The 21,374-nt window shown below is 34.8% G+C and overlaps 1 protein-coding gene across 3 annotated transcripts in view; it reads right to left on the bottom strand.

The window, feature by feature from the left end:
* Window positions 1-21,374, bottom strand: part of SPATA17 (spermatogenesis associated 17) — a 193,913-nt gene that overhangs the window by 66,578 nt on the left and 105,961 nt on the right. For all 3 annotated transcript variants that reach the window (XM_082427491.1, XM_082427492.1, XM_082427493.1), the window contains 2 exons: window positions 11,271-11,474; window positions 6,804-6,952 (listed from right to left, as the gene is read on the bottom strand). In XM_082427491.1, the coding sequence (XP_082283617.1) occupies window positions 6,804-6,952; window positions 11,271-11,474 (353 nt within the window). The remainder of the gene's footprint in view (window positions 1-6,803; window positions 6,953-11,270; window positions 11,475-21,374) is intronic.

The raw sequence follows: 21,374 nt of genomic DNA, 5'->3' as shown, positions 1-21,374 counted from the left end.
AATAAATGGAAGAGTTACAAATACAAGTTGAACTGTTAAGAAAACATTATCTGAAAATGTATGATAATCCCTACTTATCATAATACAGTAACAGTTCAGAAAATAAGCAAATTGTAAAGGTCTAAAGTGTTGCAAAATCACACAAGTCCAAAAAGTTTTGAGATGTGTTCAATTTTCTTATCACTGTTCTTAGTGATAAATAATATAAACAGATCTCATCTACATATACCACGGTTTTTAAATGTCCTTTTAAAAAACAGTTTAGTTCAACTACTGTTCACCTACTCTTAATAATGAAGGTGACAAAATATGCCACCCCAAAATAGGCCACTCTGGCCAAGGATTATTTTGAGCTAAAGGCACTTATAAACAACAGGTAGAAGAAAAGCAATCTTAGTTCCCCTTTTTTTCCCCTAAATCAGGAGATAACACTCCCATATGAAAGATGCCTTTCCTATACCAGGAAGAAAGAAACATTCCTATCACCAGAGTTGGGAAGTCACGGCATAGAGAATTCTGTACAAACAGACCTTGTTAAATAACTTTTATCTTCCTTTGGACTCCCCATATATTTTTGTTATTTTCCACAATTGTTTCTCTTTGCTCAACCCAATATATAAGCACTTAGGGTTTGCCACTTGTTTCGGTTTTCATTTATTTATGAGGATTATTGTGTGTTGCAAAACTTAATTTATATTAAATAAATTTATTATTATTATTATTATTTATTATTTATATTAAATAAATCTGTATGCTTTTAATCTGTCTTATGCCAATTTAATTCTCAGGCCCAGCTGAAGTCCCTAAGTGGGCAGGAGTAAAGTTTTGCCTCTTCTACAAAAACTATTAGAAAATTAATACCTTTTATTTTTCAAAAAGATGTAGCGATGGCTATTGAGCTGTCTGTACTCAGGTTCTTATGAAAGGCTGTACAAGTTTAAAATATAATATCCTTACAATATGATTAAATTATGAACTTAATTTCATAGGAAAGTTCAAGCCCTCGTTGTATTTTTTTTAATACTCTAAATGTCCATACCCCAAACCTGCAGAAGAATTTTGAATCCTTAGGGATCTAAGGATATCCCTCAACTTCAGCTCAGGTTTATAATTAATCTCAACACCAAAGTGTGATCTAGCAAGCCAGCTCCTTGATTTGAAGGACACTTGTATTAGTTTTCTATTTCTACTGTAACAAGTCATCACAGACTTAGTGGCTTCAGGAATATGAATTTATTATCTTAGAGTTCTGAAGGTCAGAAGTCTGAAATAGGTCTCACTAGGCTAAAATCAAGGCACTGGGAGGGCTGCATCCCTTTTGGAGGCTCTAGGGGAGAATCCATTTCTTTACCTTTACCTTTCCCAGCTTCTAGAGACTGCCAGCATTTCTTGGTTGTGGCCTTTCCTCCATCTTCAAAACTAGCAAAGATGAGTTTTCCTTCTCACATTGCATCACTCTGACCTTTTATGTAGTCAAATCTCTTTCTGCATCCCTCTTCCACTTTTAAGAACCCTTGTGATTACATTGGGCCCATCCGGAATCCAGGATAATCTCCCCATCTTTAAATCCTTAATCACATCTGCAAAATTCTCTTTGTCATACAAGGTAACATATGCACAGGTTCCTGGGATTAGGGCGTGGCTTCTCTGCGGGGCTATTATTCTGCCTACCAGAGCAGAGATTAGCACCGACTTCCACTGCCATGTCTTAAACCACTCCATTTTGGATACAGTTACAGTCTGCATAATTACAGTCTCAGGTAGTAAGCCAGGATGTTTACAATTAATAGACAGTATTAACATATAGGACCTTAGCCTCTCTCATAAGACTTTGGTGAAGCCAATATCAGCCTATATCACCGGATTTATGATCACTCCACTCCACCTCTGCCATCTTAGTGGGTAAATTAAACATTTGCTCTGATAGCTCTGGTGCCGTGGCCTTCTGTTTCTTCCACCTCTTAATAATAATGACTTCTTTCCCCACTTCATCTAGGCAACTTGCATAGTCCCATTTTATATCTGAAAATAATTCTTAATATGCTCTCTGAAAAACCCTAAAACAAATATGTGTTGCTCTTTCCATTTTTTAAAATGTAAAGAAACAATCCTTTCTTATCTTTTTAAGTGGATTTCAGCAGACTGAGTAAACCAAGGGAGGTAGGAAACTCCTTAATGGAAGCAGAAGAGGACATGGATATAAAGAGAAATGATAACAGCCCAGGAGCTCTAGACACAGAGTTTCTTAGGGAACGTGGCAGCCTATTAGCTGGAGAAATAAGCCTGGATCAGATCCTGAAGGGCCTTGAGTCTTACAATAAAGAATTAAGATTTATCCTGTAGTTGATAAAAAGCCATGAAAAAGCATTTGGGCTGAATAATTGCTTGCTGAAATTTCTCTAGTGCGGTCATGGTAAATGCACTGAATGGGCAGACTGGATGGGATTTACAGCAAATAAAAGAAGAAATTATAAGTCCTAAACTAAATCAATAGTAGAAAGGGAAGGGGGTGGCTGAATTTGAGAGGTACATGAAAGGTAGAATAGACAGGATTTGGGGACCAATAGAATTCCGGAGAAGGATAACAGGGTAATTCACAAGTCCCTACTTGGGCAGACAGTTGGTGCTGCAATTCACACTCAAGACAAGAAGAAGCAGGTCAAAGTAGGGTCTACTGAGTTTGGGGCATCTGGCGGTGATGCAAACAAAGATGGCAGCTGAAAATATAAATCGGGAACGTAGGAGAAAGATCTTAGAGACTTAGAGTGGAAATCATTGTCACAGAGTTGAAGTCTTTCAAACAGAAGCAATCACTCAGAGAGATTACGTATAGAAAGGAGAAGGAAGTAAAGAAAAAGTTGAATATTGAATCTTGCCCTCACCTTAGTTCTATCCCGTTACCTCTCACCAAAAGCACTGCAATATTCTCCTAATGCGTTTCCTTCCCTCCAGCATATTTCTTCTCAAATACAATCAACAAATTCATATTCTGCTTCTAACAACCTCTTACTCAGAAGCCTTAAATAGTTCTCCATTATCTACAGATGAACCCTCAAATCCTTGGCCTTGAAGCCTCCTACCACTTTTCTTTCTAACTGCCTCTCACATAAAAATGAGTTTCTGTCAAATTGGTCTTCTCATTGTTCTACCATCATTTTTCCCCATACCATCAACGTATTTTTTATCTACTTTCTCTTCTTTTCTCTGTCAAAATCTTAAAAATCTCTTTCCACAGAACTCAATTCAGTTCCTTTTCTGTGAAGAACACCTTCCTAGATCATCAGAGAACAAAGCAAACTCTACATTAAAAAAAAAAAAAAAAATTCATGGCACTTACTGTCTTTAACACACGCTTGACTATTTTCAAGTGCTTATCTACAAATGATACTTATTCTGAATTTCATTAGGTTTTCTGGTTCAGTTTAAAGCTAGAAGCACAGAAGTTTCATGAGGCCAGAGACTTGTCTATTTTATTCAGTGCTATATTCCAGGAGTGTAGAACTCTTCCTGACATGCAAACATTTGTTGAATCAATAAATACTCCTTTATATTTCTTATAATATCTAGCTGAGAGCTCCTCACATAAAGGTTACTGGACAATTATTTACTAATTACTTATTTAATTTCTTGGCTTCATAAAGATAGACATGTGAATAATGAAAATAATTTTCTTCGAGAAGGCATGAGAAAATAGAGTTTCTTTAGGAATAAGAACAGTTTTTAAACCATTTCCAAAAAACCCTCCATACTCTATATGTTAAATGTTACTGTCTCACCTCCTATACTTGTTTTAAAGAATATATTAAAGAATGTGACCTTATTTGGAAATACAGTCATTGTGGGTATTATAAGATGCAGTCATATTGGAGTAGGCTGGGCCCTTAATCTGGTATGACTGGTGTCCTTATAAAAAGGGGAAATTTGGACAGACACACACATAGGAAGAGTATCTCCGTGAAGATGAAGGCAGAGATAGGGGTGATGCTTCTACAAGCCAAGGACCACCAAAGATTCAGCCATCATCAAAAGCTAAGGGAGAGACTGGAACAGAAGAAATCACCCCTGCTGAGGCCTTGATCCAGGACTTTAGCCTCCAGAACCATAAGACAGTAAATTTCTGTTGTTGAAGCCATCTAGTTTATAGTACTTTGTTATGGCAGCCCTAGCAAACTAACACATTCAGAAAATCTGTCTTTCAGAACCTTAATGAGAAATCTTCTATGAGTGGCCTATGAAGAGCTCTGCCCGTGGTCCTCCTTAACTTCTGGTTCCCAGGGCTAGCAGATAAAATCCAGCCCATCTGTGGAATCTGTGGTTTCCTACCCACAGTTTGATGTCTTAGATGAAGAATTATTATGCTTGTAGCAGATACTAAACATGATGATAATTATCTTCTATTAAAACTCTGCTAGGTTCTTGGTACTTTATACTCATTATCTCATTCAATCCTCATTACAACCTTTAAGATAACATTTCTCTCCCCATTTTACAGACAGGGAAACAGAGGCTCAGGCTGGCTAAGTTACTTACCCAAGATTATACTGCTGTTGTGTAATGCAGTCAAGATTTGAGCTCGCACAGATCTAGTTCCAAAGCCCATCCTTCTACAAAAAAGCTAAATGTGTCATATCCTCAGATATAAGGCCACCCTCTGAATCTTTAAGGTTAGAAATAAAAAGCTCTACCTTCCTGGCTTTAGATAGAGGGTTCCTAGTTAAGGCCCTTGGATGGCAAAGGCACTGCCCTCAATTCCTTACAGATGAAATTGGTAACATGGCCAATAACAATCCTTCTCATTAATAAACCATGCATCTCTGTGATAAAAGTAGACTTTTGGCCTAATTTCTATCACAAAATTATTATCTGAAAGATATAAAACCTAAATTTCTAACATTTCTTTTGCCTCACAAGATACATTTATGTTATCCAGTATATGGAAACCAAAATGGATTCAGAAGAAGCTACAAAATAATAGTTTCAGTTCTCTGAAAAAGTGGATTATCCATAGGCTGGCTGTTAAAACCCATTGCTTAGCCTCTTCACTAAAAACATGATAGCTTCAAATCTATAAGTAATTTCTTTAGCATTCCCAACTTGGTTTGCTCCTGATTGGGTGGTTATCCTAAAAGCGCTTTTCAATCTGAAAGTTTCAAGGTGAAGGGTCATCAGCAACACTGTAGAGGTTGAAGATATTTACAAGTATTCCACAGAAAGTAAAAGTTGAGCACCTTTCTTTGGGGCTAACGTTGATATCTGCTCTTTCTAGGTTTATCAAGGAAAATACTAAGAAAGGATACTTCAGTATCTTTTATACACAGTGATTTCTGTAGAAATATCAATGTGGTCAATTATTTGAGAAGTTAATTTTGTTATTTCATAAAACTTGGCATCATTGAAAATAGAAAAATAATTCTGAATAATATAACTCTTTTGATATTCATCACTAAATTGCACATTTTGCTTGACTAAGTCGAGCAGCACTAATCTTCTATAATCTCTTTACTAAAAGAAATCTACCTCCCCAAAATAATTGGAAAAAAATGTTTTTTATTTTCTTATTCATTATGTGTTGGGTAACTCATTCAATTACTGAAAGAATATGAACACTCTATAGTTAATATCTCATTTCAAGTAATTGCTATAAAATGAAAAACTTTATGAAAATTACTTGAGATACTTGCCAATTTTATCTTTCATATGAGTTTGTTCAAAAATTTTTATTTTTCAGGAGTCTCTTCAGAAATGTATGATTAAAATAAAACATATTATATATCCCTTCTGACTGATAAAACTATCCAAAATCCACCATGCTGGATAAGAGGTAATTCTAGTTTCTTTATATAGCAAAACATACTTTGTAATGTATTTTGGAATTATTATTATATAACATATGTAATATGATGATTAGTGCATAGTATATATTATATAAATAAGTAACTGCAGTTTATATGTTGTAGTTGACATATAATTATTTATAATACATAATATTATATTAAATTATAATAATTATAATAATTTAGATTAGAATAGTATAATTGTCTTTTTATTATTTAGTATATATAATAGTAAACAATTATTATGATATATTACAAAGATAATTACAAGACATCTTATAGAATAATAATAATAATTTTTAAAAGCTTTTCTAGATTTTAAATGGTCTGTTTATAAATTACATATAACTATTGATGACAAATGCCTGAAGAGAGAGGAAGTGCCTTGGAGAAAGATGTATGAATTGAGACCCAAATCAGTGATGCTAATATAATAATTTAAAATTGCATATGCTCTTAGATTGCCCTTTATCTTTCTCAATCATCTTCCTCAGTGGTGAAGAAACTAAACTCTTTCATTGTACCTGATTTATTAAAACTACAATGCCATATCAATGTATCCAAATAAAATTTAGTTCACATTAAGAAAAATGTTTTTGTTCTGTTGGATCTTATTATAGAAGCATCAGAAATATGAATACTTTCACTGGATAATTAAGGAAATTATCTTCACAGATGCCTGGATAGTGGTCACTTATCCCCGTGAAATGCCATTCATTCTTTCCTTTTTCCCTTTGAGTAATATGTATGTACGTGTGTGTATGTGTGTATAAAATCAATATCATCATCAATATCGACCTTATCTAAAACACTTGCATATTGAAAAATGGTTGCTTCTGAATAGGTCAGGGGTGGTTCTTCCTTTTCTCACAAATAAAAGATTCTCTACAATACTAGGAAATAGAAAATATTAAAAATACTTCAGGCACCAAACATGGTACAGCTACTTTTTTTAAGCTAAGAACTCACATATTGTCATTCACATTTCGTGTCCATTCCTGTCTCTGGAGCTGTGCTCTGGCCTCTTTTAGCCCATCCATCGGTTCTGCCACTCGCAGCGTTGGTTCCAGAGGCTTGTAGCGCTGTTCCCACACTTCAGAGACATCGCGGAAGGGTCCCTGACAAGAAAGGGTGAGGTAGATAGTTTGTGATTTATGACCAAGGCTACTGAATATCTACAAAGAATAACAAGTAGTATTTACTAAGTTATTTTTAAAGAACAACTTATTCTTCTCTGAATTAGAAAACACATGAAGTAAGAGCATCACATCTTCACGAAACGTTCACACAAGTGCAAGTGATTATACTAAAAATGTTTTAAATTAGGCAGAATTTTCCCCACTTACATCAAAAGAGTTTTTATGCTAGAACTAGTTAACTTGTAGTTATAAAATTTGCTTTGTTTTCTAATTTTAAAAAGCACGTTTCTTATAATTTAAAAAGAATTCGCTCCCATTTTGAGTAAGCAAAAATATTAGAAAAGATCCTGGGCACAGTTTTCAAATAGATAGAAATCAGACGGCAAGTTTTTTTTTTCATTAAAATAAAGCTTTTAGGTGAATGCCAAATCATACATTTAACTGGTGGCCTCCTCCAAAATATAGAAGGGCCATATTTTAAATTATTTTAAGTGTTTTTATTTAAATTCTAAATTCTATTGCTTAACAACTCTGATACAATAGCGACCATTTAATGACACAAATATATAGCAAAGTCCATAAGTTGCAATGGTGTGAAGTGGTTTACAACATATTCCACCTTTAAATTAGTAGTTACTTATAGTAGTTACTAGAACCCACTGGTTATCTAGTTAGTATCGTATGAAACACAATACAAATCGGAGGTGGCTCGAGATTTTGCTGTGCCATCAATTACATTTTGTTTTCGCCACCTTTGTTGTGCAGGAGAGAAGTGATATAAAATAGACAAAGATTTCTAATCATATCCCTTATCCTTAAAGATCTCTTCTTTAAATAGGTTATCACTAACAAGACACAGCTGGAGTTACTGCAAGCATTGAGTGAAGACTGCGGGGCTAATAAAAAGAAATGATTCACGCCTCATTTATGTTCACTTATGTTTTACATTAATAGAAACCAATAATAGGAACCAGTTACCATAAAAGTCATGGACCGTAAATAACACAAATGGCAAATAACTATCATCTAGTACTTTTCACAGCTGGACAGGAGGATTGCTATATTTGAAAGTAGTTAATGGATTTTTATTGGAACTTTACTTTTTAAAGATACAGTAACATGATTCCAAGTTCAGGAGTAAGAAATCAAAAGAGGATATTTTCTACAGATTTTTAATCTTTCACTTTGACAAATTCTGTGGTTTGAAAAAATAATATTTGGTTGTGTTATTAGGGGCAAATTACTTCTCTAGACCTCTTCGTATGTAAGATGGAATAATAACGATCTCACAAAATTGCCCTTAAGATATATAAGACTCTTAGCATTGTACTTAGAACCTAGTAAATATGCAAAAATTGTACTCCTAGCTTTATTATCTTACTACTCTTACTTTTAGTTTCTAGAGGAGTTTGAAAAAGATTTTGAACAATAGTAGCATCAAGTATATAAACAAAAGACCAAGGCTATGACTTTGAAGGGGCCTGCGTTCACAAGGAATAAAGTCTTCTTGGTGGCCAGTCTCTGCCGTCTGACCTTTGTTGATGTATCAATATGACACATACCCATTTGAGGCTTACTCCACTACTTGTTCTGGAACTTGCTATTTCCAACAAGATTAGGAAATGAAAGAGGAAGCCCTACTTAAGCAGCAAAATTTAGAATAAAATAGACCCACTCTTCTTTTTTCATTAACTATAATCTTCATGACCACAATCCTCCTTAAGAATGTCCATTTTTCCATGTGTTTCAGTGCCTGATCCATACATTTATATCTTAGACAATTAATGTCTTGCCATTGAGCTTAATAGACCACCTTCCTAGTCAGCAAACTTGGCCTCTACTGTTAAGGTTCTCTTATGCCAAAGCTTCTGCTGACTTTTATTTCTGTTGATAGACTATTTTAGATCTCAAGTGATCACTTATACCAATCATACCTGGAGTGAGATAGCATTCCAAATTTCAGACAAAGCTTCAGCCTTCAGCTCTGCTCATTGTACTCATTTCCAAATACTAATTCCTAGAATGTGTAGACCATTCAGGATTCAACCTGAACCTACAAGACTTCTTGGGCTCTTAGCTATAGTTCTCCAATATTTGACTTTCTTTGCCTTCAATCAAGTCCAGTTATGAGTCAAATATATTTATATTCTTCTATATTTTTAATAACCCACATTATAGTCATCTTGTATTTATAAACTTTTCTCAAAGCTTAAATAATAGTGAAAAATTTTTTAAACTTGCTATTATTGTCTCACACATTTAAGAAATTCACCTCACAAGTGAAGATAGACTGTCAGAGTGTAAATAGTATCATTTGGACTGTAGTATATATAATCTCAAATGTCCCCAGGGATGTGGGTACCTTTTTATTATAGATAAGTACAGGAAATGGGGTTCAGTCAAAGAAAATCACATTAAGAATCCCATTCTGTGAAAACAGGAAAGGAAAGAAGAAAAATAAAAGCAGGAAAGGAAGAAGTCAAAGATGATGAGAGAAGGTGGGAAGAGAAGATGGGAAAGAAGGAAAAATAAGAGAAAGAAGGAAAAGAAGGATGAGAGGATATGATGGGGGTGGGGGAGGAGGACCAGGGGTAAGTAGGAAGGAGATGGGGAAAGAAGGAAAGGGAAAGGATACAATTAGCAGGGATAATTATTTTGTGGTATGTTAGATAAATGTACCTTACGAGTATGCATGTGGGTATGTGTACCTGTATATGTATATGTGTATGTATATACACATATATAAAATCTTCCATACAGATGTGTATTCCACATATGTATGAATGTATATCTTTATATAAATGTATATGTATTCCCAATGTGTCTTTATATTTATACCATTGTGGGTATAATAAGAAATATATTTGGTCTTTGTCCTTGGTTCCTGGCACAGAGCTCCTAAAACCTTTGCAATTTCCCGATGACAGGAGTATCTTTTGTTACTCATAACAAGAATACACCTGAGTTTAAGCTAATAAGGTGACTTAGGCTGGAGTCCCTAGATAGCCTCTGGGTGAGACTGGTCACCAGAAAGACCAAGTGATTAGAAGCTTGGCACTTCCCTCCTCCAGGGAGGGGAGCGCTATAGAGACTGAGGGAGGAGAGACAGAGACAGGAAAACCACCAATCATGTGAGTGACCCTGGTAGAGGATCTCCCTACCCTCCTCTCCTTCCTCCACAGCTGAGCTTTTATATGAAATCACGGTCCCGGCTGACACCTTGACTGCAACTTCATGAGAGATCTTGAGTCAGAGGCCCTCACCTAAGCTGTACCCACAATGCTGACCCACGGAAACTGTGAGAAAAGAAACGTGTGTTGGTTTAAGCCATCAGGCTGTATACATAAATATAATATAATTTATTATACAGCAATAGAGACACAGAGGCAAGCATGTGTAGGAAGCTAACAGGCAGAAGTTCTGGGGGTGACAGAACTGCTCTCTGGGGGTGACAGAAGTGTTGCTCTCTGGAACTTTTAGGACAGTGACAATCATCACAACCCATCCCCCTCCACCCTTTAGCCCTAGGATGTCATTTGCCAATCACGCTATATTCTAATCCATGGTGAAGATTTTGTCTTTGCTTGAGTTTTGCATTGTTTTGGGCCCTCTCTAATTCTCCAACTTATACTTTTTAAATGACTCCCATGCAAAGTATGTTTACAATTGTATAGAATCATATGAACCATCAGATGAGAGGCTAAATTAAATAAATTTGATAATACATAGGATTTTTCTAGCAACAACAGGTTATAACAAGTACAGTTATTACAGTATTGTTACAGAAAAAGGCTACATCCTAGCCAAAAATCCTACGTGTTAATTTCACACCCAGAACAATAAAATTCAATACCAAGGAAATATTTATTTCTTTGATATATATTTTAAATGTACTTCATTTTTATTATTTAAAATTAGATTCTGGGGAATTCCCTGGCGGTCCAGTGGTTTGGACTCAGCACTGTCACTGCCATGGACCAGATTCAATCCCTGGTCATGGAACTAAGATCCCACAAGCTGCACAGCACAGCCAAAAAAAAAAAAAAATTAGGTTCTGTAAAAAAATAATTTTCTTTGCTTTTCACAAAGACAAAACAATAACATTTTAAAGAAAACAGAAAGAACACGATCACTGACACAATTCTTACGTATGTATACGTATAGCTGATTCACTTCATTGTACAGCAGAAACTAACACAACATTGTAAAGCAACTATACTCCAATAAAAAAGAAAAAAGTGAATAATAAAAGTACGAAGACAGAAAAGTTAAACTGAAAAAAAAGACTAATGAGTACCTGACATCGTTTCCTATCAATGGGTGGCAGAATTCCGGATGGAGGAAAGGACCGGGCACTCGTGCAAGCCAGCCAGCTGCTAAGGCTGACAGAGTGCTTCGGCTTCACTTTAGGTCTTCGGTGTGTTAAAGGCTTTGCCTGCTGTAACCGCAACTCCCATGGATCAGGATCTTTTCTGAAAGGTGAGTTGTATATACCTAGAATCTAAAGAAGAACAACATCATTTTGATTTTTATCCTTCATTTTCACATAAAATAAAGGGAAGATAAAGTTGTACCATACAAATTTTCATGTTTAAGGACTATGTTAAACTACAACTCTAGTTCTTAACTAGAGGTGGACTTTAGATTAGTCTAAGGACATTACAAAATACACTTTGTCTCCAGATCAACAATTTCAGAATGATTCATGGTTGAAGACTAAACATGTTAAAAACGACTAATAGAAACTATAGTTTCTACCTGCTACACATGGCATGTTTGATATAATTGTATTTGAGAAAAAAATAACAGGACCTTAAGGCATTCATTTTGTATTCTAACCATTAACTACGTATATGTATACTTAACCAGCTCTGTAAGTCATACATTCACTCACACAAACTCAAATATATAATGCTTGAACCAGTTTCAGGTACAAAGTATGAACTTAATAAATATTTGATTATTTGAAAGATTATTCATTATACAACCTAATTAATGGCCGCCATTTTAAGTTCTTTACTTTAAAATAATAAACTGGTATATGTATATATATATTATATATAAACATACATGTGTGTATATATATGTGTGTATATATATATGTATACAATCATTCAAAATAACATCCTGTATTTAATGAGTTGCATTCACATGGTTAGGTGCATTATTTCTATATCATCACATTACCCTTGCTGTCTATCACTGACCTTGTCACACACTGCATCAAAATAGTCCAGACTTATTTAACACAGTGCCTGCTATGCAATGGAGGTTCAATAGATGTATGCAGGATAAATGTTAAATTCAAGTTTACCATATTCCCCTTTCTGAAAATTCAATGACGTTTGAATATACAAACTGCTTAGAACTATATTTTTACTCCTTTCCTATATACAAATGCATATTCATGAAGAAAAGCTATATTTTAAACGATAGGATGATTTGTTTAGTTGCTCTGTAGACATTCTAGACTAATGTAAAAATGTATCCATTAAACCTATCTGGTTTTTCCTAAAAATGTGCTTTTCTCTCATGCCACCATCATATCCATAAATATTTCTGGTTGTTATATTTACCTCTTGGAATAAGCAAGTCCAAAGTATTATGATTGCCTACGGTAGTTGTCTTTGAAAAACTATCCTAGGAAATTTTATATTTCTAGCCTAACTCCTCAGTAGGTATAAACCTCTATCAAATACCAACTCAGGCTAGATTCCGTGCCTTATCCCCAATGCTTCCTTAATAGCTTGGGGACAACTCTATCACAGTACTTATTACACTGTTTTGAAATTATCTTTGTGTGTGTCCATCTTCCCAAAGCAAGCCTCTGGAGCACAGGGACTGTATTTTAGGTATTTTTGCATCTCCAGGGCCTAGCAAAGTGCTTAACACATAGTAGACACTCAAAAAATGAATGCTAAATGCTTATGAAGAAAAACAATGCACTGTTCAGAAAGGCCCATAAAGTTTCTATTTTACTCTTACTTTCTCAAGCCGCATAAATATTTTAGTAAAATGTTTGAGTTTATTTCAAAATCTGATTGACTTCCTTCAAAGTTATAGATTATATCCTTTTCATCTCTTTTAACACTTCAGGTTTAATTTGCTTTTGAATGCATTGTGATCTAGAACTAAATTATCACAGACCCACTGAGTCATCTCCAACTCAAATTTTTCCTACGCTAAGGAAAAAGTTAATGTAAATATATTTACCTATTTAAATTTTTTCTTGAATTGGCTCTTCTTTGAGACTTTTTTCCCTATACAATTTACATAAGATAAAAGTATTGGAAACATTATAGGCATTGTATAAGCCATTTTTAATGGCATGTTAACATTCTCTTACTATAATACTAAATACAGAACAAGGTGGACACGTAAACAGATATTTTTAATGATGTTAATATAAGAAAATTAATACACATGTATTCAAAATAGCTTTTGGTGGACAGTAGTTTTTAAGTGGATGGTAATTTTTATGATTTTTAGGGTGATTTTCTAAGATGAGACTATATCAATTGTAATGAGAAAAAAACAATAAGTATTATACTAAAAAGACTATTCTGACATAAAATAGAACTAAATCTATATAGTCTATGAAAGAGATATAAGAGAATACCATTCTGTTTAGTGATGACCTAATTAACTGAAGTCTGTTAGTTTATCATTTCCATAATCTTACAGATTAAAATGGTAAAATGCATACAATATAACTAGATTATAATTTACCATTTAAAAATACCTATCTACCTGAATAACTGCTACCAGCTATTAACTTTACCCCCATTAGAAATCTTCCTTGATCTCCTTCACATTTGCATGCACATGTATACATAGGCTAGATGGGAAATGCAAATAGATCAGTAGATATGATAGCTTTCTTAAATTATATTTTGCAACCTATATGGAGACCTCCTCATGTGTATTCTCTTTGCAATTTAAATCATATATAGATAGAAAATATATTTTAATTGAATGGAAAATGTATCATTTAAAATCTTCAAGGTGTCAGTATTTTAGAAATTAATTTAATACATTTGGCTAACTTTTGTCAATGAAAACGGTCCAGCCCCCCTCAATCCCTTCAGCAAGCAGAGACCCTATCTACTTATATTAATATAGTATCCATTTAATTATTATTTCTTTAAGTTAACAAAACAACCCGAACTATTGTCTCAATTGCTATATTTCATTAATTTGTAAGCCACTTTGTGAATAATGGTTTGCTATGGATTTTTACAAAAGTATTACTATGAGTCACAGAAGACAAAGTTAATCCTCGGGGACTATGACATATTTTTCCGTTTTCACATTTTTCACAACTTAGAAGGGCTAATGCCAGGCTAGCTTTGGGGACTTCATTTTCAGCAATAATTTTCTAGAGTGACCAACACTATGGGGAAATCTGTGCTAACTGTTTAAAAAAAAAAAAAAAAGAAGAAGCCTACAACTGAGTTATTTGCAGTACTGTCATGCTAACATTCAACTCAATAAGACCCAAGAAATCTCAGGAGAGAACTCTGCTAATAGCTTCTCACTGACCTCCCTGTATCAGGCCCGGCTGCTGACTGGTGGCCCAGTGGTGAATACAGCAAATGAGGTGTGAAAGCACTGATTTTTTTTTAAAGGCTATGATTCTGACTCGTCAAAGTGAAAGGAAAAAAAAAAAAAAAGGCAATGAGTTATAGAATAGATATATATTTTTCTTGAATTTCCCCCCTTCAGACCTTCCATCATGGGAACTTAAGCATGACCTAGAATATTAATTATGCCAGGTTGAACAGCGAGCAAATGTACCATTTGTTACCCGGTCACCCTTAGCATTACATTAATATTTTGAACCATTCCATATTTCTAACAATCTATCATACCAGTTGGCTCTTTTCTTCTCAGTTTTTATTCTTCTACTGAAATATTCTAAGGGAAAGTACTTTAAAAAATGCAGTTGACTTGAAAACAAATGGATATACTTGTTATATTTGGAGCATCTACTGCTGTATTTCATGAAGAATGTTTTTATGGTCATTTTCCACTCATACACTGACCTTTATTTTGTAATTGCCTGCGGGAAGCCATAGTCTAATTTTTTCTCTTCTCTTTGTTATTGAGGTTTACTTTTAAAACGAGTTTCTGTAAAATAAAAAGAATTTGAAACAGGACCAGGTACACTTATAATTCCCATAGCACGATTACTAGTGCTTCAATTTCAGATTTTATCAGATTAGAAACAGTAATTTCTCATGATTTCAAAGTAACTGCTTATTCCAGGAATGAAGAACTCTACAGGGTAGGTGGGAGAATTCAAGTTTTACTTTTGCAAATGACAATTACACAGCAAACAGGAGTCACTGATTGCCACAAAAAGAAACAAAATTAAAAAGTATTTTCTTCATATACACATTACTATATATAAAATAGGTGAACAACGAGGAACTACTGTATAGCACAGGGAACTATACTCAATTTAAAAAAAAATTATTTTATTGAAGTATAGTTGATTTACAATGTTGTGTTAGTTTCAGGTGTACAGCAAAGTGATTCAGTTATATATATATATATATATATATATATATATATATATATATATATATATATTCTTTTTCAGATTATTTTCCCTCATAAGTTATTATAAAATATTGAGTATCTTTCCCTTCAATATTTTGTAATAACCTATAATGGAAAATAATATGTATAACTGAATCACTTTGTTGTACACTTGAAACTAATACAACATTGTAAATTTTACTATACTTCAATTAAAAATAAGATTTTAAAAAAGTATTTTCTTGCCCCATGAACCAGATTTTGTGAATATCATGAGAGATGAACAATTCTAAATGGAGGGCTGTCTAAAATATGTTTGAGTTCTAAGTTTTAGTAAAAAATGCTTTTAAAATATAAGACACTACGCAAGCACAGAAGAGTAGTAAAGGTCTCTAATAACTAGAAAAGTGGAAGTGGGCCAGGGAACTGCGAATGAAATATTTGCCGGGGTGGGGACTGCTGAATCAACACTGACCAGTGCTCTTCATCATAATTATCGGGACATACTAGTGCCAGGGGATTTATAAAAATCCCACTCAGCAAATAATTGCCCTGCCGTTAGGAGACAGAGTGTTAACACACTGTCACAGGCCAGCGTTTAGTAAGATAGTCTACATTCAATTACTCTTGCTGAGAACTAAAAGGAAACATGGTCATTTCTCAGATACAGACAACAGTCATGTTAACTCTCAGATACAGCGCCCCAGAAGGAATAAAAATTTCATGGAAACATTAGGGATTCACAAAGGATACATTTGGTATGATTCTTATCTATCTAAGGCAAGAGTTTGTTTTTTTTTAACTACAAATGCTTTTTCTCGTCTTTCACTCCATTAAGAAATAAAATGTTTAAATGTCTTCAGTCAAATTATAGAGGGGGTATGTTAAATGCAGACCCCCAGATATAGCCGGCTTTATTAGGTTAACAAATGATTTTTATAAATCATTCGGATATCCTCATCATTATTATATGTTAAAATATTCTCATCAAATGTTGATCAAAATGAAGAAATTTAAATAAGATACCATTCTCTATATATTAATTTAATTCAATAAATATTGAGCATCTACTAACTTAGAAACACTTTGCTGGATCTAAGGTGGGTACAGAGATAAATAAAAAGTGACCACTCCCATCAAGCCGTTCTCGGAGGGGGCATGGGGAGAATGATTTTATGACTGACAATAACACAAACAGCCTGTAGTAAGTGTCCTCTAATAACTGTTTAAAAGAAGTATACACCAAAGGTTATAGTAAAGGTATATACCCTTTAGAAAACTCTGTGGAAAAAGTATCTGAATTTGTTCTAAAGATGGGTAGAATTTTGGCAATAATAAAAGGAAGAAAGGTAGTCCAGGCTAAGGGAAGGGTAAAAGCAAAGACATATTTGTGGGAAAACATAGGCCACTGTTCAGTGAACATCACTTTGGCCAGTTTAAGCATGAAGCTATAGTCAGAAATGAGCTTGTGAAGATAAATTGAGGCCAAATTCTAGAAGGTTGCAAGATTGCACTTAATTCTACATATGATGTGACTCTGTTGATTTTCACATTCTCCTTTAGAAGGTAAAAGTCTGAAGCAGGCCCTACTGGTGCACGAAGCGTATAGAAACAGACCCAGTGGAAACCTAGGCAAAAAACACAGTTGAAAGAGACAGAGCAAGCATCTGAACCAGATTCTGATATAGCAGGGGTATTGGAATTATCAGACCAGGAATTTAAAATAACAATGATTAATAAGTTAAGGCATCTAACAGATAAAGTAGACAGTATGCAAGAATGGATGGGCAATGCCAGCAGAGATATGGAAATTCTAAGTAGGAATCAAAAAGAAATGTCAGAGATCAAAAACATTGTAACAGAAATGAAGAATGCCTTTGATGGATTTATTTGTAGACCAGACATGGCTGAGGAAAGGATATATCAACAGAAACTTCCAAAATGGAAAAGCAAAGCAAAGCAAAAGAAGTCTGACAAAAATGTAACAGAATGTCCTAGAATAGTGGGACAACTACAGAAGGTCTACCATACACATAATGGGAAAACCAGGAGGAGAAGGAAGAAAGAAAGGAATAGGAGAATTATTTGAAGTAACAATGACTGAGGATTCCCCCCAAATTAATGTCAGGCACCAAATCACAAATCCAAGAAGCTCAGAGAACACCAAGCAGGATAAACGCCAAAAAACAAAACAAAGCAAAACAAAATGAAAAAAACCCTACTCCTAGGTATATCATATTCAAACTTAAAGAAATCAAAGATAAAAAATCTTGTAAGAAGCAGAGGGGATAAACACCTCACTTATAAAGAAGCAAAGATAAGAATTACATCCAAGAATTACTTTTCCTCAGAAACCATACAAGCAAGATGAGAGTAGGGTGTAATATTCCACCCAGAGTGAACCCTCATATAAACTATGGACTTTGGGTGGTAATGATGTGGGAGAGGTGTAGACAGTACAGTCGTCCCTTGGCATCCTCAGGGGATTGGTTCCAAGATCCCCCCCACCAAACCTGCAGATACCAGAATCCGAGGATGCTCAAATCCCTTATAGAAAATGGCGTAGTATTTGCATATAATCTTCACACACACCCCAATACTTTAAATCATCTCTAGATTACTTATAATACCTAACTCAATGTAAATGCTGTGTAAACAGTTGCCTATGCACAACAAATTCAAGTTTTGCTTTTTCGAACTTTCTGGGTTTTTTTCTATGAATATTTGAATCCATGGTTGATTGAATCCACGGATGCAGAATCTGAGGATATGGAGGACTGACTTTATATGGCAACTTCCCGCTCAAGTTTGCTGTGAACCTAACACTACTCAGAAAAAAAGCCTATCTTAAAAAAGTTAAACACATGTTTAACATATAACACAACAATCCCATTCCTGGGAATTGATACAAGAGAGATGAAAATATATGTCCACACAAAGACTTGCATGCAAATGTTTATAGCGGCATTATTCACAGATGCCAAAAATTCGATGTAATCCAAATGTTTATCAACAGGTTAATAAATTAACAGAATGTAGTTACCCATAGCGTGGAACACTATTCAACAATAAAAAGAAATGAAATACATATACTATAACATGGAAGAATCTCAAAAACATTATGCTAAATAAAAGAAGTTAGATGCAATACCACATATCGCATAATTCCATTTATATAAACTGTCCAGAAAAGGCAAATCTAGATAAAGAAATGTACAGAGGCATGAGGTACGTGGAAATCTCTAGACCTTCCACTCCAGTTTGCTGCGAACCTAAAACTACCCTAAAACAAGCTTCAAACTTAGATTTAGTTCCCCTCAATCTGCTCTGCTTTGAACCCCTCTTACCCTCTACAGGGAAGCCAGAGTAATAACTACAAAAAAAAAAATTGTTTTGGTCCCTAAAGGACTATAAATGGGGACTTCCCTGGCCGTCTGGTGGTTAAGACTTCGCCTTCCAATGCAGGGGGTGTGGGTTCGATCCCTGGTCTGGGGAGATAAGATCCCACATGCCTCATGGCCAAGAAACCAAAACATAAAATAGAAGCAATATTGTAACAAATTCAATAAACATTTTAAAAAGGTCCACATCAAAAAAAATCTTAAAAAGAAAAAGACTATAAATCGCTTTTCAATGCACCTAAGAAAACCTAACAAGTTCTTAACAAAGTCCTTTGTTCTGTTCCAATCTCATTTAAGCCACTCTAACCATCCGTCACTACACACCATCCACATTGGCTTTCTTTCATTTCCTCAAAACATGCCAGGATCTTCCATGACTCAAATTCATCAAAAATGTTGTTTCCATCTGCTTACTTGCCTGGCCAAATTATACGCATCCTTAAAACTTCACATTAAATATCACTCCTTTAGAAAGACCTTTGGTGACCCCATACACATTGTCCTACTATATTATTTCTCCCAAAGTTCCCTGTTCATTTTCTTCATGGCACTTATCACTTTAAGTTATTCACATATATGATTATTTGTTCTTTAATGTCTATCTCCCCAACTAGAATTTAAGCTCCATCAGGGTAAGAATAACGCCCATTTTCCTGACGTTTATATACTTAAGTTTGTAGTTCTCAACTCTGGCTACACATTAAGTTCATTTGGGCAACTTGAAAACTACTATGTCCAAGCTCCACTCTAGATCAACTCAGGTAGAATCTCTGAAGCAGCCCACCACCAGAGCCTCCCATCAAGCCTCTTAGATAGCCTCAACCACCAGAGGGCAGAGAGCAGAAGCAAGAAAAACTGCAATCCTGCAGCCTCTGGAACAAAAACCACATTTACAGAAAGATAGACAAGATGAAAAGGCAGAGGGCTATATACCAGATGAAGGAACAAGAAAAAACCCCAGAAAAACAACTAAATGAAGTGGAGCTAGGCAACCTTCCAGAAAAAGAATTCAGAATAATGATAGTGAAGATGATCCAGGACCTCGGAATAAGAATGGAGGCAAAGATTGAGAAGATGCAAGAAATGATTAACAAAGACCTAGAAGAATTAAAGAACAAACAAACAGAGATGATCAATGCAATAACTGAAATGAAAACTACACTAGAAGGAATCAATAGCAGAATAACTGAGGCAGAAGAACGGATAAGTGACCTGGAAGACAGAATGGTGGAATTCACTGCTGCGGAACAGACTAAAGAAAAAAGAATGAAAAGAAATGAAGACAGCCTAAGAGACCTCTGGGACAACATTAAATGCAACAATATTCGCATTATAGGGGTCCCAGAAGGAGAAGAGAGAGAGAAAGGACCAGAGAAAATATTTGAAGAGACTATAGTCAAAAACTTCCCTAACATGGGAAAGGAAATAGCCGCCCAAGTCCAGGAAGTGCAGAGAGTCCCATACAGGATAAACCCAAGGAGAAACACGCCGAGACACAGTAATCAAAGTGGCAAAAATTAAAGACAAAGAAAAATTATTGAAATCAGCAAGGGAAAAACGACAAATAACATACAAGGGAACTCCCATAAGGTTAACAGCTGATTTCTCAGCAGAAACTCTACAAGCCAGAAGGGAGTGGCATGATATACTTAAAGTGATGAAAGGGAAGAACCTACAACCAAGATTACTCCACCCAGCAAGGATCTCATTTAGATTTGATGGAGAAATCAAAAGCTTTACAGAGAAGCAAAAGCTAAGAGAATTCAGCACCACCAAACCAGCTCTACAACAAATGGTAAAGGAACTTCCCTAAGTGGGAAACACAAGAGAAGAAAAGGACCCACAAAAGCAAACCCAAAACAATTAAGAAAATGGTCATAGGAACATACATTTTGATAATTACCTTAAACGTGAATGGATTAAATGCTCCAACCAAAAGACACAGGCTTGCTGAATGGATACAAAAACAAGACCCATATATATGCTGTCTACAAGAGACCCACTTTAGACCTAGGGACACATTCAGACTGAAAGTGAGGGGATGGAAAAAGATATTCCATGCAAATGGAAATCAAAAGAAAGCTGGAGTAGCTATACTCATATCAGATAAAATAGACTTTAAAATAAAGAATGTTACAAGAGACAAGGAAGGACACTACATAATGATCAAGGGATCAATCCAAGAAGAAGATAACAATTATAAATATATATGCACCCAACATAGGAGCACCTCAATACATAAGGCAAGTGCTAACAGCTATAAAAGAGGAAATTGACAGTAACACAATAATAGTGGGGGCCTTTAACACCTCACTTACACCAATGGACAGATCATCCAAAATGAAAATAAATAAGAAAACAGAAGCTTTAAATGACACAATAGACCAGATAGATTTAATTGATATTTATAGGACATTCCATCCAAAAACAGCAGATTACACTTTCTTCTCAAGTGC

Source organism: Balaenoptera physalus (assembly GCF_965194825.1).
Source record: "Balaenoptera physalus genome assembly, chromosome: 1".
Classification (NCBI taxonomy): domain Eukaryota; kingdom Metazoa; phylum Chordata; class Mammalia; order Artiodactyla; family Balaenopteridae; genus Balaenoptera; species Balaenoptera physalus.
The sequence above is the reverse complement of the archived record's forward strand: the minus strand, read 5'-3'. Positions and strand labels throughout refer to the sequence as shown.